This window comes from Elgaria multicarinata, chromosome 3 (assembly GCF_023053635.1).
Source record: "Elgaria multicarinata webbii isolate HBS135686 ecotype San Diego chromosome 3, rElgMul1.1.pri, whole genome shotgun sequence".
NCBI classification, from domain to species: domain Eukaryota; kingdom Metazoa; phylum Chordata; class Lepidosauria; order Squamata; family Anguidae; genus Elgaria; species Elgaria multicarinata.
The window spans coordinates 38,753,880-38,779,582 of NC_086173.1; the positions used below are offsets into that span (position 1 = coordinate 38,753,880).

At 41.3% G+C, this 25,703-nt stretch overlaps 1 protein-coding gene across 4 annotated transcripts in view; it reads right to left on the reverse strand.

Moving 5' to 3' along the window:
- BPTF (bromodomain PHD finger transcription factor) overlaps window positions 1–17,558 on the reverse strand; it is an 83,661-nt gene extending 66,103 nt beyond the window's left edge. For all 4 annotated transcript variants that reach the window (XM_063120029.1, XM_063120025.1, XM_063120028.1 and 1 more), the window contains exons 1-2: window positions 17,355–17,558; window positions 4,705–5,527 (exon numbers count right to left, since the gene is read on the reverse strand). In XM_063120029.1, coding sequence (XP_062976099.1) covers window positions 4,705–5,527; window positions 17,355–17,475 — 944 coding nt within the window. In that variant the 5' untranslated portion in view covers window positions 17,476–17,558. The remainder of the gene's footprint in view (window positions 1–4,704; window positions 5,528–17,354) is intronic.
- Between the last annotated feature and the right edge of the window lie 8,145 nt (window positions 17,559–25,703).

Below are 25,703 nucleotides of genomic sequence, written 5' to 3' on the forward strand. Positions count from 1 at the left end.
TTTGTACCATGGTGGCACAACACTAGATCTGTGATTTTTACTGTGGAGGCTATAGACACAAAGGTAAGCTTTAGATCAATAGGGAGGGGGTGTAAAATCATGCAAATTCATGAAGATCCAGGTTTTACTGATAAGATTTGGCTTTAATTTTCTTGCCATGTTTTGATTAACCATGCCCTCCCCCTACAGATGCCATTTTGTGCCGATGCCCCCAAAATTCCAAATGCAGCCATGAGCCCAAAAAGATGTTCACCATTGATATGGACTAATACTGAATCACATCCAAGTTCCATCAGTGAATTCTCTATCTAGTTACATAATATAATAGCCATGATATTAACTTCCCCAATAACAATATTTGGATTATATCTCTTCTACACATGCTTCAGGATTTGTTTAAATTCAGAAGCAGTCCATAAATATTGCTGATAAATAAGTATATAAATATTGCTTCAGGATTTGTTTAAAATGAGAAGTGGTACATAAATATTGCTGATAAATAAGTACAGACATTCAACAACATAATGCAACAGACTGACAACCAACCAGATGAGCTACATTCTCCTATGGGTGCAAAGTTATACTAAATCTAGGGTGACCATATGAAAAGGAGGACAGGGCTCCTGTATCTTTAACAGTTGTATTGAAAAGGGAGTTTTAGCAGCTGTCATTTGTATAAATGGAGAACCTGGTGAAATTTCCTCTTCATCACAACAGTTAAAGCTGCAGGAGCCCTGCCCTCTTTTAAATCTGGTCACTCTAGTATAGCTCCTGCACTTTAACTGTTTTGATGAAGAGGGAATTTCACCAGGTCCTCCATATATACAGATGACACCTGCTGAAATTCCCTTTTCTATGCAACTGTTAAAGATACAGGAGCCCTGTCCTCCTTTTCATATGGTTACCCTAAGTCTAAATCAGCCTTGCAATTTAAGTGTTAAAAAATAACTAGCTGCTTTCTCTAAAATGCCAGTGTTAAGTTATTTAAGCCTGAAAGAAGAATTCTTCCATTTTACAATTAAAACGCTTTATTTCCTGGAAGCAATTCCTGCTTGGCAAGCAGCTATTTACACGCCTACCCTGAATCTCGAAGAAATCAATTGGGGTGGGTGGGGGTGTACGTACAAGCTAAATGAAAATATTCTGGAAACAGATAATTATCCACCAATCTATCAAAATTCAAGGCTTTATACAGAGGGTCTTTTCCCCCTCAAGAACTTCATTGTTCTTTAACAAAAGGTAGCTGCTATATAAGTTACAGCAACATACGTCTGCATGTCGATGCTGGACTTCATAGAGCCAGATAGCATGTTTACACTAAAAAGGACTAAAAGGCAGCATCACACAAAACTACAAGGCATTTTTAGATACAGATTAGCATAAAATCTACATGCAGACAGAGACTCATCATGCCTGATCTCTTTTCACATGAGGTTTTACTGTAAGAATACACAGTGAAAAACTGCCATCTATAACCGAGTTCCATGCAGTTTTTGAACAATGAAGAAGATTTACCATTACATTAGATACAGCTATCTTCTATATTAAATTAAATTCACTCGTTTCTCATATATTTACCTGTCAGTTACACAGGCAGCTAGTTAAAAAAATGTATTCCATGATTCCACAGGGGGGGAAAAGCTGAATATGGTAGAAGGCACAGAATTCAGCTTCTTAAGAACCTCAGCTTTTCTCTCTTTAAAAAAATCAAGTTTCAACAAGCAGAGCTACAAAAATTTCCTTGAAAAGGTGTGGGCAATGGCTACTGAAACCTCAGAAGCCAGACAAGTGTTTTAATAATAATAACAACAACAACAACAACAACAACAACTCATTATATGCAAAGCTCCCTGGGCGGTTCACAAAAACTAAAACCATTCAAACTATAAAACAAACAGTATAAGATTGTCAAAGCTGTAGGAGAAGGCTTTAGTGTCCTTTCCTCTTCCATAACTAGCAAAACCAGCAAACAATATATAAACAGCAAAAACAAAATTCAGAAGATTGTTATATAAATCTACTCCACCCGAATAGCCTATACACATGTTGCAAAAAAAAAAAAGTCAACTTTTTGGATGTGTAATTATTTTAGCTTGGTTATGAAGTATATAACAATCTTGATTAAATTGTACTGAAAGCTTTCAATAAGACAAAAAAGGGTGTCCAGTTTGACAAGATAATGTTCTGCTACAAATATAAGCAACTGATTTCTTCCAACTGAAAATGAAATATTTCTACAAAAACATGTGGAAGCCTGGGGAACTGTTTCCTCCCCACCCACCCAGCCCCAGATTTAACGTTAACACAACAAAAGGAAGAAGTAGCAGAACAAAACAGTCTCAGTAAGTAGAATGACTAACGACTCCAGCTAAGTAGAAACAGAAAGCAGGTGGGATGGTTTAGTTCAGGTTGAAGGAAGAGAGAGCAGTGTTTGCATAGAACAATAAACCAGGATTTCAGAAAATTCTGGCTTATGATGAACTAGCTGCTGGTTGTGCATGCAGCCCACCTGTTCCCACTTAACTCCTTCCCACTAGCACAAGGCTAAACAAACCAGGAAGTGATTGTTTAGTCTGTTGTCCAAACCAGGAATCCTGGCTTGCTGCCCCCAAAACAAGCTAGGACACGCTCAAAGTAAGTATCAAGCATGACAGAGCTGTCCAAGACCCCTCCATCCTTCCACTCTCTGATATCACTGTGCAACTCTGCATGCCACCAGTGAGTATGCCATGCAGGTTCAAGGTGCAGCAGGTGGTTCCTGCCATTGTGCTACAAGACAGTATTGATTCTTCTCACTTTTACCAAACATTCAACCTGACCAATTATGGTTAAATAAAGTGGAACATATCTATCTTGGTTTAGAGCTACATTTCTGACATTTTATCAGCTTAGCATGATCATCAGCAAAAAACAGGCAACTGTGGCACTTGAAAAAACATTTTACTATGCATCAAAAAGTGTTCTACCAGCACTTCAGAAAAAATTAAGAACATAAGAAGTGCCATACTGGATGAGACCAAGAGTCCATCTAGTCCAGCACTCTGTTCCTACAGTGGCCAACCAGCTGTCGACCAAAGACTAACAAAGCATGACATGGTGCAACAGCACCCTCCCACCCACGTTCTGCAGCAACTGTTGCACACAGGCTTATTGTCTCAGATACTGGAGGTAGCACATAACCATCAGGGCTAGTAGCCATTGATCGCCTCCTCCTCCAGGAATTTATCCAACCCCCTTTTAAAGCCATCCAAATTGGTGGCGATCACTACATCTTATGGTAGTGAATTCCATAATTTAACTATCTGCTGTGTGAAGAAGTACTTCCTTTTATTTGTCCTGAATCTCCCACCAATCAGCATCATGGGATGACCCCGGGTTCTAGTATTTTGAGAGAGGAAGAAAAATGTCTCCCTATCCACATTCTCCACACCATGCATAATTTTGTACACCTCTATCAGGTCTCCCGTTAGCCTCCTTTTTTCCAAGCTAAACAATCCCAGCTGTTGTAACCTTCCCTCATAGGGGAGATGCTCCAGTCCCTTGATCATTCTAGTTGCCCTTTTCTGCACTTCTTCCAGCTCTGCAATATCTTTTTGTAGGTATGGTGATCAGAACTGTACACAGTATTCTAAATGTGGTCGCACCATGGATTTGTATAAAGGCAGTATGATACTGGCAGTTTTATTCTCAATTCCTTTCATTATAATGCCTAACATGGAGTTTGCCTTCTTTAAAGTGGCCGCATACTGGGTTGATATTTTCATCGATCTGTCCATCATAACCCCAAGATCTCTTTCTTGCTCAGTCACCACCAGCTCAGATCCCATCAGGTTATACTTGAAGTTGGGGAATCATCACCCATGGTACCTGGACAATACGTGCAAAGAGACACTGGTGGCAGGCAGAGTTTGTTACTCAGTAGATTTGACTTCTATGTGTTTTAAATTGCAAGTAGCAGAGAAGCTGTGAAAATTTCCTTGCTTCACAAGTCGCTTAGTTGTTGTCTATTGGTAATTTCACTGCAGTTGCAATCTTTTTGTTTCTAATAGGGGGCCATAAAATAAACAAGTTTTCAAATTTTATTGTTAGAACTATCAGTGAGCTGAGCTGACCCCCTTGGACTTTTGTTAAGTGTCATCTTATTAAAATGGAAGAAGCATCCCTGGCCATTTGAAATGTTTTCTGATGCTATTCCTAATTTGGGGTTTCTGTAATCATAGCTCTACAAAAAATGTATTTGCACTCAAGTTCTACTGCTTTACACCAACACCCCGTAATAACTCTACTGCATTTCAAATTACGTGAATTCAGGAGTTCCGTGAAACATAAGTGAGAGCTGTCTTAGAAAGATACTAAAAATACAGTAGTGTCAGGGATACACTAACTGCCACTTTGGAGAAACAGGAGCTAAGTAACACTATTGTAAATTCCTTTTTCAATTAATATATAAAAAACATTTCCTCCCAAATAAATATAACCCCACACAAAATAACATAAATTTGTCATTGCCAGAGCAAAAGACTGATCTCATGTTTCTAAAGCACAAACAGTAGGTTTTGAGCCATTGCAACCAGGTGCCTGGTATATTTCAATGATGGTTACTACAACGAATTTTGACCCCAAGTTAAAATAAGCGTACCTTGATGAAAAGCAGATTTAAGCGACATGTGCCGGTATGTTAATGGGCTTAGAACATTTACTTACATAACAATCCTCCTGTTCAGGAACCAGTATTTCCGCCTGTTTCTGTCATATCCAATAGGTTCGTGTCGAATGTACGGTTTATTTTTTTGGATTTCAGCAATACAGTCCGTTACCCCAGGCACCTTATGCGCTACACAAACTTCACACTGCCATTCATCCTCTGGTACCTCTTCAAGAGGTGGTTTCACACACTCTAAGTGGTACACAGCTGAGCACGTTTCACAGCAAAGCAAGTCCCCTAGTTTGTGACAAACTCTACAATGGTCATCATATTGTATCACACCTTCTGACATTAATTCCTCACGCGCAATGTTTGTTGTCAGAAACTGATCCACTAAAAACTGTAGAACATCAATTTTGTTCTCAACTGGTCCGTAAGGGTAGTCCTCTGCCTCTTGAAACGGAAGAACATGATGATATTCCTTGTCACTCTCACAATATACCCGCAGAACCTCCGGCCACGTCATCCCGTCTATGAAATACAACGTCGAATTAACGCTATCTTTGAGGTCAGCAGGTCCAAAGGTAGTATTTGAAGTGTCTTCTTCACGTAAAACAGCTTTTAAAAGCACTATATGCATCTCCGCCATAAGTGTACATTGCTCCTGACTTACTAAAGCAGCACAGAAGTCCTCAAAACGAAAAGGAGACAGGCGAAGGACAGTGCCAAAGTTCCGGAGCACCTCATAGATGGCAATAACATTCATGATGTGCTCATTAGGCACCATTAAGTCCTCGGAGGATTTAGGCAAGTCAAGAGGAGGGATGTCTTTTTCTTCCAATATTGGAGAACGTGGACGATGTACTCTTTGTCTCCTCCTACCTATAAACAGAGAAAAATAAATATTTACTTGATAACTAGAATTATAAGTGGGCATATCCATACTTACAGTTCTGAATTAACTTTTCATTACAATGCTGCATTTCTACCAGACCCAGATTTCCAAAAAATTATAAATAAAAATTGCTTACTTTAAAATTTTATACTTGAAAGCAATAGATGCTTAACTAATCTTTAAAACTTAAATACCATAACACAACCTCAAAGATATTTTATTTGAAAACAACTGAAAACCTAGCTATAATGAAAGTGGTAAAAGGGCTGTTTGGTTCTCAATAGGTGGCCTAAACCAGATTAAGACATTTTTCAGCATTCAGCAGAATCAGAAGATGTACATTTTTAACTATCAAATTAAGGATAAAGAGAAAACCACTCTTCCTTCTTGTAGCGCTTGCTCTCTGGATTTTCTGCTAGTAAGTAACATGCCATTATTTCAGCTGCCAGTTTTACTGAATATTTAGGTTATACTTAAAAGTCCTCCATTTCACTCCAAAATAACGCTTAAAAAAGGTAATTGTTTTCCTAATTAGTAAAACGAATATTAAATTTAAATTCAGGAACACAGCGCAAGTATTTTAAGGGGGAAAACAACAGAACAAAACTTTACCAACTACAATTAAAGATGTATTTCTGTGGATGTTTCTGCCCCTGTTGAACGTCACAAGCTTGGATGGCTGAAGACCTTTTTATTCTCTCAGCATTTTAACAGTCTATAAATTTAAACTTTGCTGTTTTAAATTTGTATTTTAAATTTGTACTTCGGCACTGTTGCTGATTTTATCCGGGTTGTGCTTTTGTAGTGTATTTATATCATGTTTTTATACCATTTGTTTTATACTTTGAATGGTTTTAATTGTTGTGAACTGCCCAGGGAGCTTTGGCTATTGGGCGGCATAAAAATGAAATAAATAAATAAATCTAAAAAAGGATGTGATTTTTTTTGTTAGAAAAGTCTTTTCCAAGTTATATACATTTTACTTCACATTGTAGCATAATTGTGCATTGTTCCCCACTTAAACACACAGAGACCTTAACTAGAGCTTCCCATTCAAAAGCAGAGACCCAGATTAACTACCATTTTGGATTCAGACTGCTCCCTCCAAAAGATTTTTCGAGTGATTGTAGGGGGGAAAAGTGGAGAAAAAGTAGCTTAAGTGCACAAAGCTTTCCACTTAAAAGAACAGACAAAGCTATTGTAGATCCTTTCCCATTCTGTGAAATAGGCTTACTCTACAATCCTGTACTCGTCTATTCAGAAGTAAGCCCCATCGAGCTCAAAGAGACTTAGTCCCAGGAAAATATATTCAGGGTTGCAACCTCAATTGCCCAACAAGTCATTGCCAGTCTGTTGTTTTACTGAGGTATTAATTCACAGTTACCAATGCACTTTTGGACTTTTCAATTTGGGAAGCAAAAAATCAGGTATTTTCAAAACCCCAAGTACAATATCCTCAGTCCTCCTTCCTTAATCATGTATAATTGAATCTCACTTGAATTTTATCCATTGCAATGGTTACAATATATTTCAAAGCAGCGTCTTGCATGCTATACAATGAATGTGACGTACAATAAGCATTTTGTTAGAGTTTTCTCACATACTCAAGTGATCTTGTAAGTCACTGTTCACGTATTTTAAAACAATTATTTTAAAACACAGGCAGTTAAAGATGAATTTCTTTAATTCAACATAAGGTGAAACTAAAATACCCTGAGAGTGCAGCCTTTTTAACAAAGGCTCCCAGGTGATGAAGCACCATGCCCCATTTAACAAGTTGTTGTTCTCGCTGCTAAATTTCAACCATAAGAACTGCATGTGTATAAAATATACCACTCTCCAAGGAAAGTACCTCCTCAAGAATCTTCTTCAATGTTACATGCACAGCAAAATGATTCAAGTTAGCTAATTTTTAACATAACAAAGAAGGGACATGCACACAAGATCTGACAGTATGGCACTTTGAGCTTTGCTTTCTGTTTTCACTTCACAGTTCCCACTGCAAAAGAGACAACACACTCTTTGAGGAGAGAAGAGCCTCCTTGCCTTTTCTGCAACATGAACTGCTATAGCTAAATCTGAAATAAATTTAACTATCCTTAGAAAGTTCATAAAATCTACTTAGATGTGGAACGGTATACAAATATTGTAAATAAATAAGTATTCTCTCACATACTTGTGAGTGATAATCACCTGAAAAACATTACTTGTAACTTTGAAACTGCCAACCTTGTCTAATATTGTATTTGTATTTCATGTAATAAACTTATGAAGTGAAATATTTCCCATGAAAAACTTAAAGCGCTGGAAAATTTTCCACCTCACATCATTGCTCTGAAGACTAAATAATTAAAACTGAGTTACAACATTAAAAAAATTAGAACATCCAATTGCTTCTGATTTTTTATGTATTTTTTATTTATTTAAAACATCTGCATCCCACCCTATATCATAAAGACCTCAGGGCGGCATACAGATAAGAGTATACAATATAAAATAATAAATATACACAGCTAAAAACAAATTAAACCATGAACCAAGTTAAAATAATATATAATTTAAAAGCAGTAAAAACAATTAAAACAGTTAAAACAATGTGCCATTTTAGTGAATTTAACCATTAAAGGCTTTGTTAAGCCTTTTTCAGAGTTTCTTTCTCATGAAGTACCTCACAGCATCCCTGTATTTTTTTTAAATTCAAGAATTAAATGTTTGACCAATCTGTCATGAGCCAAATTTATAGGGAAAGTCACTAGAACAAAAGAGCAAATTTGCCCTTAAAAATCTCTCCTACCAAATTCATACATTCTTTCACCCTGCTGGATTGTAGTCATAGGTTATTACTAAATTCAGAGTACATAAGCTATCTTAATATAAAGTAGGCATATTGTAATACAATAAATCTGAAGGGTGAATCACTTGCAGATTTTTCAGAAACCAGTTTTACATTTTATTTCACTTTGTTCAACCTCTGGCCTTCTCACATATTAGCCTATCAGGGTCTCCAAACTGAGAGCAATAGAAGCATCTGTCACTAATTAATATTTCACAGTAAGAATTGTGAAAGTTGTCCTAAAATTAAAGATGGTTTAGCACAGTGTTTCCCAAAGTGGGCGGTACTGCCCCCTTGGGGGCGGTGGGATTGCATAGGGCGTTAAGAGGCAAGGGGGCAGCAGGGGGGGGCATTAGAGGTGGTCTTTTCTGAGAAGCACCTCTCCAGAAGGTCTTAAAACCCAGGGACATTTTTATGGGAGAAGGTAGTTTAGTCCCAAGCCATATAGGGGGAGAATCCACACATGTATTAATACAGTTTAAGAAGAGTCCTTTTAATGGCGAATTGTAATGTGTCAAAAGCACCAAAACGCGAATGAAGAGACATACCCTGCTTGGTGTGCCCCGCTCCACCAGCTGCAAAACAGAGGCGTTCGCTCTCTTTTTCCTCCCTCCCTCAGCAAGCCTGCGGCGGTTGCTTCGGATTTTGAATAAATATTCAATTAATTGTTACTGTTTTGAATTTTATTGTTACTATCTTCCTTAGTGGGTCAATGAAAACCGCTATTCTGAATAATGATTTTTATAGGGTAGGGTAGGGGGCACTGGGCATGAGTTTGTGGAACCAAGGGGGCAGTGACCTGAAAAAGTTTGGGAACCACTGGTTTAGCATATTTTACATATCCATAATTTCTATCTTGAAAAATCTCTAATTCTTTTTATTTTAATCTTCCATTGAATTTCTTTAATCAGTAACAACTAGATCTACTATCAAGATGTCCTATCATGAAGATAAAATTTCAACAAAATATAATCACGTTGTATAGGAGGCAATTGGTGTTTTTTTAAAAGACAACAACTCTGAAATGAACACAGCAAGTATTTTTTTTTTTTAAAAAAAACTATTTAGAAGTATTGGGGAAGGGACCACCATTGGTGGCACTGTTATACTGTTCACATTAATCACCATCTATACACAACCCATTCAAATGGAGAAGGTGTTGTAAGGTCTTTAATCCATCAGTCAAGTTCTTCTCTGAGCCTTTTTGAAAGCTAAAAGACTGATATTACAATACCGGAAGGATAAACACTCACCTCCTATACTGCAATGGACTGAGGACCTAATAACAGGTTATTTATAAATGCCACTTGCAAAATGGATACTTATTCGAATATTTGATCTGAAGTTTATGTTTAATTCTCAGGAAGCTGTATTTTTACACACACACACACACACACACACACACACTTTGTATGCATGTACCAAAACTGATATATTCAAATTTATGTAGCTATACTTACTTTTCTTCTTTTTTGTTTTCTTTTGTCAAAATATCACAATAAAAAAAAAGTACCAACATTATTAAGGTTTAGGATTCACTCAACCACAACTTCCATTCATATCTTGAAATTATTTTGGATTATTAGATGGAAGCTATGTAAAGGGTCAGCCCAAGACATTTTGCTGCTTGGGTCAGAGCAGCAAAGGGTGCCCCTCAAGCCCTAAATCAAGGTGCATAGTACCCAAGTCCAGACATGCTAATTTGCTACCAGAGAGGGGGTGGTCCCATAAGTGCCTCTCCATGGCAAAAAACACAATGATAATAAATAGCAAATTTGCTGTGCTTTCACAGCACCTGCCTCACTTTGCCTACTGGTAAGGCCAGTCCTGAACATTTCCAATGAAACAGTCCAAATAACATTATAATTAAACTACCTCAAATTAAAATTTGTATTGTTTATGGTTTGACAGTATGATTTTATTGTGCTTTATTAGTATTGTGCCCTGTTTTGGGATTAGTTTACAATGAAAAGTGGGCAATACGTTTTAAAAATAAGTAAGTAAAATATATCTACAAATGTTTGGTTAGATTCCTTCTAGACATACAAGTTTGACAAAAAAACACGACACTTAATTCAAATTCATAAAACTAACGTGTTGTAAGTAAGTTTTCAACAGCCAGATATTAACAAAAGCATAGGGTTGGAAAGGATCTGAGGTCATCAAATTACATCCTCTGCTCAATGTAGGAACTGCAGGGCAGCATGCAACTACAACATCCCTGACAAGACAGCCATCTAGACTCTGCTTATATGTCTCCACCCCCTCCTGGAGCAAGCCTGTTCCACTGTTGAATAGCTCATACCATTAAGACGTTTCTCCAAATATTTAGCTGCAACCTAGTCCTACCCTCCAGAGAACAAGATACACGTCTGCAGCATCTTTTGCATGATTGCCCTTCAAATATTAAGAATGCTGTCATGTTTGCTCTTAATCTTCTCTTCTCCAGGCTAAACATATCTACCTCTTTCAGCCATTCTTCATACAACTTGGTTTCCAGACTGCTCACCATGCTGGCCACCTTCTTTTGGACACACTCCCTGTACCCGAGCCTTTGATTTTTTTGGTGGTTAAATGCAGGACTTTGCGTTTATCTTTATCCAATTTCATCTTGTTGGTTTCTAACCAGTGGTTTCTTTTGACAAGATGGTCCATGGCGCTAGCTATCCCTTCTAGCTCCATGTTATCTACAAATCTGATTAAGCATCCCAGCTACACCTCCATACACATCATTTATATAAATATGAACAGCACTGGGCCAAGGACAGAGCCCTGTGGCAGTCCACTCAAGACTTCCCTCAAAGCTGATGCACATCCATTAATGAGCACTTCCTGTGCACTGTTGTTCAACCAGCTGTGGATCTACCTAAGTTTAGTATCATCCACCACCACCTCCATTTTGCAACCTTGTCAGCAAGGATATCTTGGGAAGCCCTGTTGATGTCCACTAGTAACTATCAGGAAAAGGAGGTAAGGCTGGTGTGGCATGATTTATGCTTGATAAATTCATGCTGGTTCTTAGAAATCAATGCAGTATTTTCTAGATCCTAACATATAAATCACTTAATAAATCTGTTCTGGAATTTTGCCCAGTGATGACATCAGGCTGACTGGTCTGTAGTTTTCTAGGTCCACCTTTCACTCCCCTTTTGAAAATAGGAAAATTTGCTTATCTGTAATCCACTGGCACCTCACCTGTTCTCCAATCGTTCTCTAGGATTACAGACAGCAGCTCTGAAATAACATCTGCAAGCTTCTTCAGCTCCCTGGTTGGTAATTTATCTGGCCCTGGAGATCTGAACTCATTTAAAGTACCTAGGAGTTCTTCAACCATCTCCTTACCTATTCTGGGCAGCAAATCCCTCCTTTTATAATTTGTTCTACTTTTCCAGGTTGAGCACAATTCCCCTTGCAAAACAGGAAAGGAATACCTACTCATTCTCCCAGAAGATGCTTCACCATCTTCTCTATCTTACTTCTTCTTGTTCCAAACACAGCCAAAGGAACTATGGTATTTTTAAAAAACACACACCATCCCTTGCCATTGTGGGCTTTAACCATATTTACAGATTCAGGCTATTCTCCTGTACACATCCTTGGATACATTTATAAATCGCATCTCTTTTTAAAAGCTCCTGAAGCGATATACTGTATATTAAAACAAGTTATAAAATGATTTAAAGCAAGCATAATATTAAAGTAAAACCCAGTCTCAATTTAATTGTATTGCTGCTTCTTGTGTTTTATCTCTGAAGGTATCAACAACTGGCAGCTTTCACCATTGTCCTAAAATTTAACAGGTTTGGTCGAGAGTACCAGTAGTGCATAACTTTCCATTGCAGGGTCCAGCTTATGAAAGTCCCTTGCCTAGAGCAGGGGTCCCCAACCCCCGGGCCAAGGACCGGTACGTGACCTGTTAGGAACCGGGCCGTGCAGGTGAGCTGCTTTCACCCACCCACCCCAGCATACCTGGGCGTGGGACACCATCTCGCCTGCCCAGCCGAAGCAAAGCCAGGGCGCTGGAGTGGGGGGGCAGACGTGGCTTCCCAAAATAATCCCCTCAACACCCCCCCCCCCCCCCGCCGGTCCATGGAAAAATTGTCTTCCACGAAACCAGTCCCTGGTGCCAAAAAGGTTGGGGACCGCTGGCCTAGAGGATTGTCTAACGGTTGGCCTTTTGCTGGGCTATCAAGATTGTGATGTTTTCCTGGGCTTCTGAGGTGATGTTAATGCTGCTGCTCTGACTTTTATTTAGTTGATCTGCTTTGTGTTGATTCTGCTTTGTTTCTACTGTTGTGTTTTTATTTTTTTTGTTATTTGTTAGATGACTGGGGTGGGTGGGTTTGAGCATAAAGGTGACTTAAAATTGACTGAAGCAGTTGGGCATTCATGGAAGAGGCTGATAGAGATATACAAGAGGTTTTATAGAGCAATTAACCGGGAGCATGGGTACCCAATAGGCAAAAATGGGAGCAGAGAATATTTACAGCGGCATATATGCCATGTGATAGCAACTGGGTAGTTGGTTAAATTTGAGTAAACACCTAATGAACACAAGATTCATGAAGACTGAAGCTATTTTCACTTCTGCAATGAATACTAGAGAAGACATTTAGTAGGCCTCAGAAGAATGCCTGATAAAACCTATGGTTTAGACTGCACAAAACACTCCTAACTCTAACCAAATTATGTATATTTATAATTGCCATACAATACTTGGAAGGCAGGCTCTGCTTGCTTTTGGCAGAAACCCTACCATTTCTGTGTTATGTGATTACAGCACATGCCATTGTGGGTGGAGCTTTCCGGTCAAAGTGAGTGAAGTTTCATTAGTAAACATAATTCTGTGCACTTACACTTGTGAACTCTGATCCTGGGTCCACACATCACTGTGGACAAAGCACCAGCCAGAATCACTATGGGAGGTCAATTTTTATTGATCCCTACCCCTAATGTGATTTGCCAAGAGGGTCATGATCATATTTTGGGCCCTTAGTATGGATTACTGCAGCATGGCAATGAAATATTAATCTTATTTGAAGAGTGGTTTAGAGCAGGTGGCAAACATCCAGACCACAGTCCAGATCTAGAGCTCAAGGCCTTAGAATCTGGACCACAGGCCACACACACACCTGATGACACTTCATCGTTGATTCTCTCATATTTGCCTGCCTCTCAGTCAGCATCTCTGCCTCCCTGTCAGCATCTCTGCCTCCCTCATTCCCCCAAGGGAGATAAAGATGCTGACTGGAAAGCAGGCAGGCAAACATGAGAAAGCTGTCTAAAGATGCTCTCCCCCCCACTCTCAATAGTTGTGTGTACACTTTCCTGCTCCTATCTCTCAAAGAACAAGATAGAGACTCCGAGTGAGAGGCAGGCAGGCATTGTTTCCACGCTGTGCACTGAAAAGGGGAGCCTCCTTTACAGTGTGCAGCAGTGAAGGAAAGCAAGCTGTCCATGCAGAAAAAAAACCAATGTCTCCTCCATGGGCAGCTCACTTTCCTTTTCTGCTGTACACTGCAATGGAGGCTCCCTTTCTGACTGCACAGAACAGATATGGAGCGGGGTGTCTGCATGCCTATTAATGGGGATGTCTATGTGGCTTGGCATTGCCCATTTGGGCTTTGCCCCCACTCATTGCTAGTATGCAGGCCACCTAGCAGACAAGAGTCTCTATCCCTGGTTTAGATCCTCATAGGAAGTTAAGTTTTATTAAATTCTTCAATCCTTTCACATTCATTACCAAAAACCTCATAAACGACCAACTATAAGTACAATGAAAACACACAATTGTGAAACTCTAACCTTCTATAACAGATTTCAGCCTTCTATACATATGGAAGGATGATACTACTAACAGATTGACCCCAACACATGCACAAGGAGGGGGGTAGTTGGGGTAACAATGGAGAGGGGTGGGGTAGCGAAACCACTGCAAAAGACCATGAAACCACATGATGCTACATGGTTCCACTATCCATCCGTTGTTAGGGCACATACCTCCATGTGGTTTACTGCACATCTTGGGCCTCCCAACAGCCACTCTGCCAGAAAAACTGGGGGGAATAGCCCACAACCGTAGAGAAGCTGTGAAGCGTAAGAGTGACCAGAAGTGGCAGTCACTCTTGCCAGCGGACTCTATGGTTATGGCCTACAAGTCACTCAGAGCCTGTTTAACCATAGCAGAGGCACCCTGGGGCCCCTTAACCCTATTGCAGTGGAATGGTTACATGTGGTGATTTCCTAACCTTGTTGTGACGTTTTTCTCCCCACACACGACACATTAAGCCGCCACCATAGTTAGGACAAAAGCTTAACTACCATAGCTTAGCCTAACATCTTAACAGGCCCATTATCTTTAGAAAGCAAACCAATTGTTCTCCAGCATTTTCAAACTTCACAGCTTCAATCACCTAACCAGAGTTAGGAGAGGGTGAGCACCCAATAGACTTGCACACTCCACCTCCTCTCTCCACACACATGAATTCTCTTCCCTGCTAACAAGAGGTTTTGCTAACCCTGACTTCTTTTAATCATGACTGCAAACTCTATGTTGAAGCAGTCTTAATACTTCACATGCTTTGCTCCACTTGCATATAAAGTGTGGGGAAGAAGGAGCATGCAAGCCCACAAAGCACACTATAGTTAGGCAACTAAAGAGCATTACATTTTCATCAGGCCATGGTTGTAAAAGGCTTATAAGAATGTGAGGTTTACCAAATGAAAGTTCCTCAAAAGACCACTGCTCTGAATCATTAGTTACTACACTTGTCTCACAATAAGAATTATTTACAAGCAACATCTTACTCTTCAAAAACTTTAACAAACATTTTAATATTGCATATTCTAAGCTGTCAGTGGTAAATGTGTGCACAAAATAGGTCAACAGGTGGAGGCAATATTTGCAACCAGCATATCATCACGACCAATGGATTTTGTTGTTCAGAAGACTCAATGCACAACCACCTCAAAAATGTTAACCAGGTTGAGAAGGCTTAGGAAAGAATGAAAGCATAAATATCTACTGAATTTGATTCGTTGCCATCATTGGCAAACTAGAAGAATAAAGAAACCCTGATGCCAACTGCTGAAAACAAGAAGTAGTAACAAGAAATGCCTCTAACGTAAATCTGGCTGCTTTGTTTAACAGTAAGCCACACTGACATAATCTTTACTAAAGTTTTTTCAAAGACTGATACAAGAATCACTTTATATGCAATAAAAAGCTTTTCTACCGTGATGCTATCAGTAGGACAATGTCTGATAGCTTGCATATAAATTAGATGTAATTCTAAAATATTAGGCATTTATTCAAAACAATTCAGAAACTCAACTGAAACTTGGTTAAGAATATGAACTATATCACCAAAGAGCAGTGACATTTACTTTTCTAAACGTGTGTAAATTATGATGGCTTTCTTGGATTAAAATTCAATTTCAAATATCCAAGATACATTTAAATATTATTAGTGCTACAAAATAATTATCTTGAATAATTATCAGAGTGAAAGGAAAACCACAAATGACGGACAGCTAAACAAAACAAACTCCCACATGCAATAAATTAATTCTGATCCTATTAAATAATTCAGGAGGAAAACTTGATTTTATAAAATTCCATAACGATTAATGTACTTCAGTGCATCTTGAAAAACTCAAAATCCAGTTTAACATACAGATATATTACAAAGCCATTTGAAACTATGATGCAAACAAAAATGTGCATTAAAGCCACTTTCCCAAAGTTTCATAAAGCTACTGTACTGAACATATTCAATATAATATTTCAGCATATCATACTCTGTTTTCAGAGTCAAACTGATAGAATACTGAAGTATCTTCTCAACATACCACCTGATGGTCCCAATCCTGATACTTATGTTTTTTAGAAACATGTGAGAATGTAAAAGTAGTTGCAAAATGTTTGCTCTCACACCAACTTAACATAGTTAAGCACATGAGATCTTGTCTAATTACATTTTGCTTAATTAACAGTGCAGTCCAATACATGTCTACTCATAAGTAAGTCACATTGAGTTCAATAAGGCTTACTCTTGGATAAGTGAGTTGAGAATTGCAGGCTCAATCTATTTCTTTTTAAATTGTATTTAGTTAGGAGCAGAACATGATCCATAATTCAACTAAAATCCTAGATTGGTATACAACATCAGGGTCTAAAAAGTTGAATATGAATTCTAACTATGGTTGATCTAGAAAGATCAACATAGAATAATTTTAAAAACAAAATGGCAAAAACTGCAGGCATCTTAATACTATTGTATAACAAAAATTGTTAAACTTGAAATAAAAGAGCAACCCACACAAGCTTTAAAAGGTTGTCCATTTGGTTTCTTTTTAAACTCTTTCAAGAAAATAGGTTTAAACAATGCCATTTAAATATGCACTTTCAGTAACATGTAACAATACAAAATCTTCAAACTGAATGCTTTTGTATTTTTAAATAACCCTAGATTTTTACGAACTCAAGTATCTACAGGACACCTTTTTGTTCACAGAGGTCATCCACATGCTGCATACACTTCCTTTCCCTATTTCTGCAAGCCCAAAATGATGCTACCTGCATCCTTCCAGTTCAATGTTTACAAGCACCTCCTGTCCCCAAGTGCTAGAGGATGGTTTTTTGCAGATCTGCCACTGTTTTATTATACGCATCCGCCGCGAGGACCTTGTCCTATTTGTGCAGGAGTCCCTTCCTATTATTCTCTTTCTCCATGTTTGTTTGTTTGCATACGATCATCACCTTCCGTTTACGCGCGCATCCCTGTTGCTGTGCTTCAGCATCGCCTAATTCACTTCCCCTCCCTCCTCGCTCGCCCGTCTGTAAACATCCCTTTGCCCCCTAGGAAGCCTTCCCCCCCCACCTCCCCCATGCAATGTGCACGTCTGAGCAGCCAGAGGGGGTGGGTGAGGCGCCCTTCTCCTCCTCCCCCAAATACTCACCCCATCCCACCCCACCGTACCTGGGATACTGCTGTAGGTGCTGTGACTCCTGAAGCTGCTCTCAGTGCAATAGCTGGCATCGTCCTCGTCCTCCATCTCTTCGGGGTAATCAGAGTCGTCGTCGTCCTCCCCTTCTTCCATGACCACCTCCTCTTCCTCGGAGTCCCGCTTCTCCTCCGGGTCTCCTTCCTCCTCCTCCTCGGACACCACGCTCTCGTCCTCCTCCTCCTCACTCTCATGATCGTCGTACACCACTTTGCTGCTGCTCCTCCTGGAAGAGGCAACAGCAGCCCTGCCTTGGCTGCCGCTGCTGCTGCGACTGCCTCCGCCTCCTCCTCCCCCCGCTGCTGCTGCTGCCGCCGCCGCCGCCGCTCCAGCCCTGCCCCTGCCCCTACCGCTATTGCCTCCCCCACCAGGGGTGCTGCTGCTGCCGCCGCCTCCCTTCCTCCTGCCGCCCCCCCTGGGGGTGGAGGAGATGGAGGAAGAAGAGGAGGCCTGGGCAGCCCCGACCCCCCTCGGCCTGGGCCCTACAGCCCCAGCCGCCTGGGCCGAGGCCGCCCACCTGCCCCGGCTGCTGCCCCGTAGTCGGGACCTCAGCCCCCCGATGGGGCCCGGTGGGGCGGGTGGAGCCGGGGTGCTCGCCCGAGCGGGGGCCGCCGCAGGCTGCTGGTGCTTGGGCGGCCTGCCTCGCCGGCCCCGCATCGCTGGGCGCTGGCCGGGGGGGGGGGGGAGAGAAGGAGCGGGGGTGGGCAGAGGCTAGCGAGGGCACTCGGGTTCCGGGCGGGCAGCTGCGGGGGAGCTCCCCCCCGCGGTCAGAGTTCTGGGCCAGGGAGGGGGTGCCGCTGAGTTGCGAGGGCCGAGGGCTCAATCCGAATCGCCGGCGTCCCGCTCCGGATCGCCACCGGCCGCCATCTTGTTTCTTCGTCTCTGCCTCGGATCGCTCCGCTCTGACTGGGGGAAGCGGCGGCAGGCCCTGAGCGCCTCACGTGACCAGCCTGCTCGGCAAGCAGAGCACCGCCAGGGGGCGCCGGAAGGCAGCGCCCGGCTCCGGCTGCTGCCGTCTAGGCGCCAGAGCCATGTTCGCGGTGGAGAGCCCAGGACGAGCGCACTGTCACCCCCTCAGAAAGCATCCCGCACAAATACGCCTCAGACACCTGTTACCGCACAGCCACGAGGCCAAGCCGCTTTCTTCCCCTCTCTGTCCACATCCACACGCAATTGTGGCACAAACTCCGTTTCTCTCTCTTGCATATTTACAAGGATTGGGTCTGTAGTTTGGGGGTGCTCTTCGATCCAGAACTGTCACTTGAGGCACAGGTGAGCACCTTTTCTCAGCTTAGGTTGATATACCAACTACGCCCTTATCTGGACAGAGATAGCCTAGCTACAGTTATCCATGCTCTGATAACCTCTCGCTTGGATTACTGCAATGCGTTATACGTGGGGCTGCCTTTGAAAACGGTCCGGAAGCTTCAGCTGGTACAAAACAGGACAGCCCGTTTACTAACAGGGACTGGCTGGCGAGATCACATTACGCCAATCCTTTTCCAGCTTCATTGGCTGCCAGTCCAGGTCCGGGCCCAATTCAAAGTGCTGGTATTGACATTTAAAGCCCTAAACGGTTTGGGGCCAGGTTATTTGAAGGAACGCCTCCTCCGATATGTACCTGCCCGGACCTTAAGATCATCTACAGGGGCCCTCCTCCGGGAGCCCCTGCCAAAGGGAGTGAGGCAGGTGGCTACTAGGAGGAGGGCTTTCTCTGCTGTGGCACCCCGGTTGTGGAATGAGCTCCCCAGAGAGGTCCGCCTGGTGCCTACACTGTACTCCTTTCGTCGCCAGCTGAAGACCTTTTTATTCTCTCAGTATTTTAACAGTTAATTTTAACTTAAATTTAAATTTTACTGTTTTAACTCTGTATTTTAATTTTATATCAATTTTACTGCATGGTTTTTATTCTGGTTGTGCTTTTTATATTGTATTTTGTATTTGTGCTTTTAACCTGTTGGTTGTCTTACTATAGTTTTAATTTTTGTGAACCGCCCAGAGAGCTTTGGCTATTGGGCGGTATAGAAATGTAATAAAATAAATAAATAAATAAATAAATATTAATTCATTTAAATTTATACAAATTTAAAGCTACCCCGTGTGTAAATGACCAAGACAAGTCATGCTAGTTTCAAAATGACTAGCTTGGCACTTTCTCCATATCAACCAGTACTTCTCTCCCTACAGTCACCTAGTAAAGTCAGATTTCCTTTGCCTACAAGTGACTACTCCAAGCAGCTCCACTGCTGGCTGTCCTTTATCCGATGTAGTTAGCACCAAATGGTTCTAATCACTACACAGGGCAGTACTTCCCTCCTGGGTAAGGCTGGTCAGTGAGCATTTCTCTTTCCTACCACCACATCATCAGTTAGAAGAAACCTGTTAATCCAGCCACAGGGTTCAGGTCCAGAGGGAGGCAACTGCCTCAGGCGGCAAATGGAGGAGAGAGCTGTGGGCCATGCAGCCTGCCCTGCTGCCTTAAGGTGTGGTGGCGTATGCTGCCCCATCGGTAGTATTAAAGAAAGATTCAACTGAAGACACAGGTCCGTAGCTTGGGTGTACTTCTGGATTCAGCCCTGAGCCTGGATGCCCAGGTTTCAGCGGTGGCCAGGAGTGCATTTACACAGACCGCTAGTGCGCCAGCTACGCCCATTCCTAGAGATCAGACCTGGCCATGGTGAGTGACACATGCCTTAGTTATATCCCGATTGGATTACTGTAACACACTCTACGTGGGGCTGCCTTTAAACAGTGTTCAGAAACTCCAGCTGGTTCAAAGAGCTGCAGCCAGCCAGATTGTTGACCAGGGCTGGTTACAGGGAGCATACAACTCCCCTGTTAAAACAGCTCCACTGGCTTCCAGTCTGTTTCCAGGCACAATTCAAAGTGCTGGTTATGACCTATAAAGCCCTATATGGCTCGGGTCCAGGTTATCTAAAAGACCGTATTCTCCTTTATGAGCCTGCCCGTGCTTTGCGATCTTCTGGAGAAGCCCTTCTTTCGGTCCCACCATCTTCACAGGTGCGCTTGGTGGGAACATGGGAGAGGGCCTTCTCGGTGGCTGCTCCAGTGCTTTGGAACTCTCTTTCTGGGGAAGCTAGGCTGGCTCCCTCCTTGTTGTGCTTTCGGAAGCAGGCAAAAACTTGTTTGTTCTGAAAGGCCTTTGGAGATTAATCTGGTCCTCCATCTATGTTAAGGTCTTGTAAAATTGTCATGTATTTTAAACGTTTAATGTTTTAATATTGTATTTTATTTTTTGTACATTTCTTTCCCTAGGTTTAAAATGTATATGTTTTAAATTTTGTAAGGCTGCCTTGAGGCCCAGTATTGGGCTAAAGGCGTGATACTACTACTACTAATAATAATAATAATAATAATAATAATAATAACAACAACAACTGCCAGTCCAGTTGGCTTTTGAACATGGAAAGGGAGGGGCCACCATGCTATTATTTTCCTCAGGCAGCAAATTGTCCTAGACCAGCTCTGTGTGGTGGACTGCAACTTGCAGACGCCCCAGTCAGTGTAGCCAATGGTCAGAAATTATGGGACTTGTCCAACAACACCTGGAGGGTCACAAGTTCACCATCCCTGCTGTAATTCATCTAATTGTGTGTATTAAGCTATGAAGATGTCTCATAAGGTGTTCTTTCACCTATCCTCCACTCCTATAGACAACAGTGCTTAATGTACACCCTGAAACATGTTTCAGAGGGCAGGGCTCAGTTCTGAAATACATGATTAATTATCTGATAATCATGTTCTCAGCATTTCAGTATATCTTGGCCTCAATACAAATATTACAACAGCTTAGTGCAAAAGCATGTCACTTCCAGACACCCAGCTTTATATTACTGGTGGAAGTAAAGTTTGCAGTTCTTTTAGGAGATACATGAACCATCCAGAGAGCTCCAGCTATTGGGTGGTATAGAAATGCAATAAATAAATACATCCATCCATTATGGAGATGTTAAATCTGGCTTGCTAGGATTTTCAATGCCATAATTCTGCTAATAATGTACAGTAGAACAAAATGTTCCTCTCTATCCTCCAACCCCATACATGCGTTGTAACTGCCTGGAATTCATGCAACGAATGTTGTGATTGTATGTGATGATTCCTTAGTGAATAGAGTGATTGTGACGTGTCTGTGTGTGAGGATGTGCCTTAGTAAGAGTATGGGAAAGGGAGAGGGGGATGCTACATCTATTTCAGTGATTACAGGCAGGAGGCCACACAGTTAAAGGGGTGCCAATGCAGGAGAGGGTTGCAGACCTTTTCCTTTTCCTTTCTCTAGTTCCATCTCCAACCCTGGTATACCTGGTTGCTCATTCTGAAACCCTAGGAACATAGAAAGCTGCCTTATACGGAGATAAAACAGTGGTCCACCTAGCCCAGTAATTGTCACTGACTGGCAGTGACTCTCCAGAGTTTCAGACAAGATTCTTTTCTTCACCCTACCTTGAGAAGCTGGAGATCGAACCTGGGGCCTTCTGCATGCAAAGCATGTACTCTATCACACTGAGCTATGGCCCTTCCCGGGTCTGCTGGTGCTGTTTGCATGCATCACTGAGACCTGGGTGAATGAAGTGATTTCATTCAACTGTATCAGGCATTCAGGTACAACACCATAGCATAAGAGGGGGTCAAGTGGGGGTGTACCAGTGGTCTATTGGATGTCCATCTCAATTGTCAGGAAATAACTCTGCACAGGAATTAGACTGGAGGGCCCGACTTAATGTCCACACCGAGGTTGCTTCTGGTTCTGCTCAGGACTTCATGGGCTGTTTTCATTGGCTTAACACACATCCTCAATTTAGTCTTTGCTCCTGGTGATATGATTGGTGGTCTGGTCATAGGAGGTTAAGAGTGACCCCATTGTGGTTAGCAGTACACAGTAGAATGTGTAGTTTTACTGATGATTAATTATTGTGTTATTTTATTGTTGTATCTATTATTGTTTTGATGCCATTATATTTTATATTCAGCACTTTTATACCTTTGTGGAAGGTAGTTTATAAATTTGAGTAATAAATAATAAAATATAATAAACTCCAATAACCATCCAGTAACCCAAGTATCACCTTCATATGGATATTACGCTCATCAAATGTTCCTTACCGTGGTTCACACCTTGAAAAAAATTTGTTAAGGCTATACCCAATTAAATATGTTTTATGGCTTTAATATAGTTGCATATTAATACATTTTGTTAGAAGAAAAAATACCTCTTCTATATTTGTGGGGAACCTGTGGTCCTCCAGATCCTGTTGGACTCCAGCTCCCATTAGTTCCAGCCAATTATGAAGTCCATGTTTCTCATCGGTCCCTGGAATGCCTCTTCTGCAATGCACAATTCTGGTATTTATATAAAAATAATATTTTTTTACAAGCTGCTATCTGATTATTAGGGGCACTTTAAATTTTGTATTAGTGTAATCTTTAATCAAACCATTGTAGCCCAAGATTCGATAAGATTTTACATCACCCAGTGGGTGCATTAATTGAGAAATTATTTGCAGTTAGTAAAAGGAAATAACATGTCCTCCTAGAGAAGAATCAAATTTTTCTACAAACAACAGAAAAGATGAAATGAGATATGTAGCCTCTGAAACACACAAGACGCTGCAAAAACCAGCCATCACAAAGTTATCAAATGAATGGACTCCTGATGATGTTTTTGTAGCACTATTGGGGTTCTCACATATTCCAGATCTGAAAGATTGACTTCAGTGCAGGGAGTCACTTCCAGTGTCAACATATTCAAACACTACACCACAGCTTCCTGACCTGCTTCCCTTCTTCCATGCCTTTGCAGGCACAACAAAGAAAACTAAGTGGAAGGCATGGATGCCATTTTGGGTCATCAGTTCTGCTTTCCAAGAATGATCAAAAACTTCATCAGCTCATAAAAAGAATGCCCCAAATTTGCTTTCATTCAGCAATTTAGGGCACAATCCTATGCATATTTAGACAGCAATCAGTCCTACTGTTCCCAGCATTCCCCAGCCAACATTCATATGAGTGTTAATGCAGCCTTCCCCATCATGGTGCCTTCCAGATATTTTGGACAACAACTTCCAGCATTCCTGACCATTGACCAAGTTGGCTGGAACCTATAGGAGTTGTAGGCCAAAACATCTGGAAGGCTCCATGTTGGGGAAGGCTGCTCTAAAGGAATTACTTGAATAGCGAACTTCAAATCCAGAATTCATTTGACTAGGAATGGAAAACAAGCAATGTTTTTTTTTAACATGCCAGCTTCCCTGGATAACATGAATGGATGTCACCACCCCCTTGTGTATACATATTACTTGCATAAGCACAAGTAATAATTGAGAATCAGCTAATAATGAAGCACTACTCATTTTAAATACATGTATTTCACTATAAATGTGTATATGAAAACCCATATCCTTTTAAGACATGCACAATGATAAGGAAGATGTCAGATGAGCCTAATAAACATTTGAACTGTGAATTGGATTCATTTACAGCATCTGTGGGGAACCTGTGACTTTCCAGATGTAGGTTGATGCCAATTCCCATCAACCACAGCAAGAATGCTTGGAATAATGGGAGCTATAGTCCAACACATCTGGAGAGCCCCAGTTTCCCCAGGCCTGGTTAACAGTTGGGGAGAAGGATTAAAGAGAGGGACGTGTTGCTCATTTTCAGTGTAAACATATTGTGACTTTTTGTTCTTGCTTTGCAGCACACTATGAGCATGGAAAATCCTATACGATAAACCAAATTAAATTGGGGACAACTTAGGATTTATTGAATAGGACATTTTGTCATGCAGAACAGTCTTTTAGCCTCTACAGCAGGTGTGGGTAAACCTTGGCTTACAGGCTGGATCTGGCCCATGAGGCCTACCCAACTGGCCTGTAGAGGGTGCTCCCTATTCCCGAAGTCTCTGCTCACTCCCAGGAGAGAATCGACGTGCCCCTCATTCCAATTTTAATTAATCAATGTAGTTTAAAACAAAACAATCTCAAGACACACACCTAGGATCCCCTTAGTATGGCTTGTAAACTGCTGGGACAGCAAAGCAATGTAATCAATATATGCATAAATAGCGTATATGCCAGGTTTCACATGTCTAGGTTCACACGGCACTGTGGCTTTGACAGCTGGACAGATACACATCCTCTGGTATTATTAGAGTTTTATGAATAGGAGCCTTACACTCTTATCCTGATCATACACAATGGAAATTCCACTTATGTCAATGGGTTTCCTCTTAAGATGAGGAAGATCGAAATGTTAGACATTTCATCTGTGAATGTTTTTAGAGCAATGTTTATGTAGAAGTGGGACAGGCTAATGGGAAAACGCAAAACTCTTTTCTGTATCTTACATTTTCTGTATTTTACATTTCTGTAAAATGTCATCGTCCTCATCATCATCTCTATACCACCCCATAGCTGAAGTTCTCTGGGTGGTTTACAAAGATTAAAACGTTAAAAACAATAGGCAAAATTTTAAAACACACAACAGTACACACAGAGATAACATGCATCTAAAAACAGTTTTCAGCCATCAGCCAAACTATAAAAACAATTCCAGGATAGATTAAAAACTCCATTGTCTACTCCCCATTGCCCTGAGTGGTGGGAAATTCCAAGGGCAACACTACTCCAGCACTACAAGGATTTAGTTTCCTTTGAAGGGGAGAGCAATGCAGACGTAAAGGGCCTCTGTCATATTTGCTTTGTAATGCTTGGCACCAATGTGGGATGTCTTTCCCAATGCAAATAGCATGTTCAGAGGAGTGATTTTCCTCAGGACCACAACAGGGGAGGAAAGGGTTACATTATCCCCCCACACCTGTTATGAGCATGATAATGATCAGAAACTCCATTGATTGCTACTTGACACTGTTAATGTCATGCCTAGTTTAGCTCTTAGCAGAAGTGAAGAGACATTCCTACAAGGCAGCAGGTCCACAACCACCCCATACTAGATTACTGGAGAGAGGCCTGCATCCCCAGGGTGCCTTCAGCAAACTCACAGTTTGATCACTCTGTGCCTCTTCTAAAAGTGTGATGTAGTATGCAGTGTTTTATTCACCATGCTACAATTGCCTTATGAGGATGACCAGATATGCGTGCATTTCTCTGATCAGTAGGATATCACCATCCCATCACACTTTCCTCTAATCCTCAGTAGAAAGACTCAGAGCTATGAGTTAGGTATCTGCCTGTGATAAGGCAGCAACCAGCTGAGACCTCCATCACCACAAGTAAACACCCTGATTCCTTCTTATTTCTTTGTAGCCATAAATAGATAAACACAGGTGAGTAAGCCAAGTGAAACAC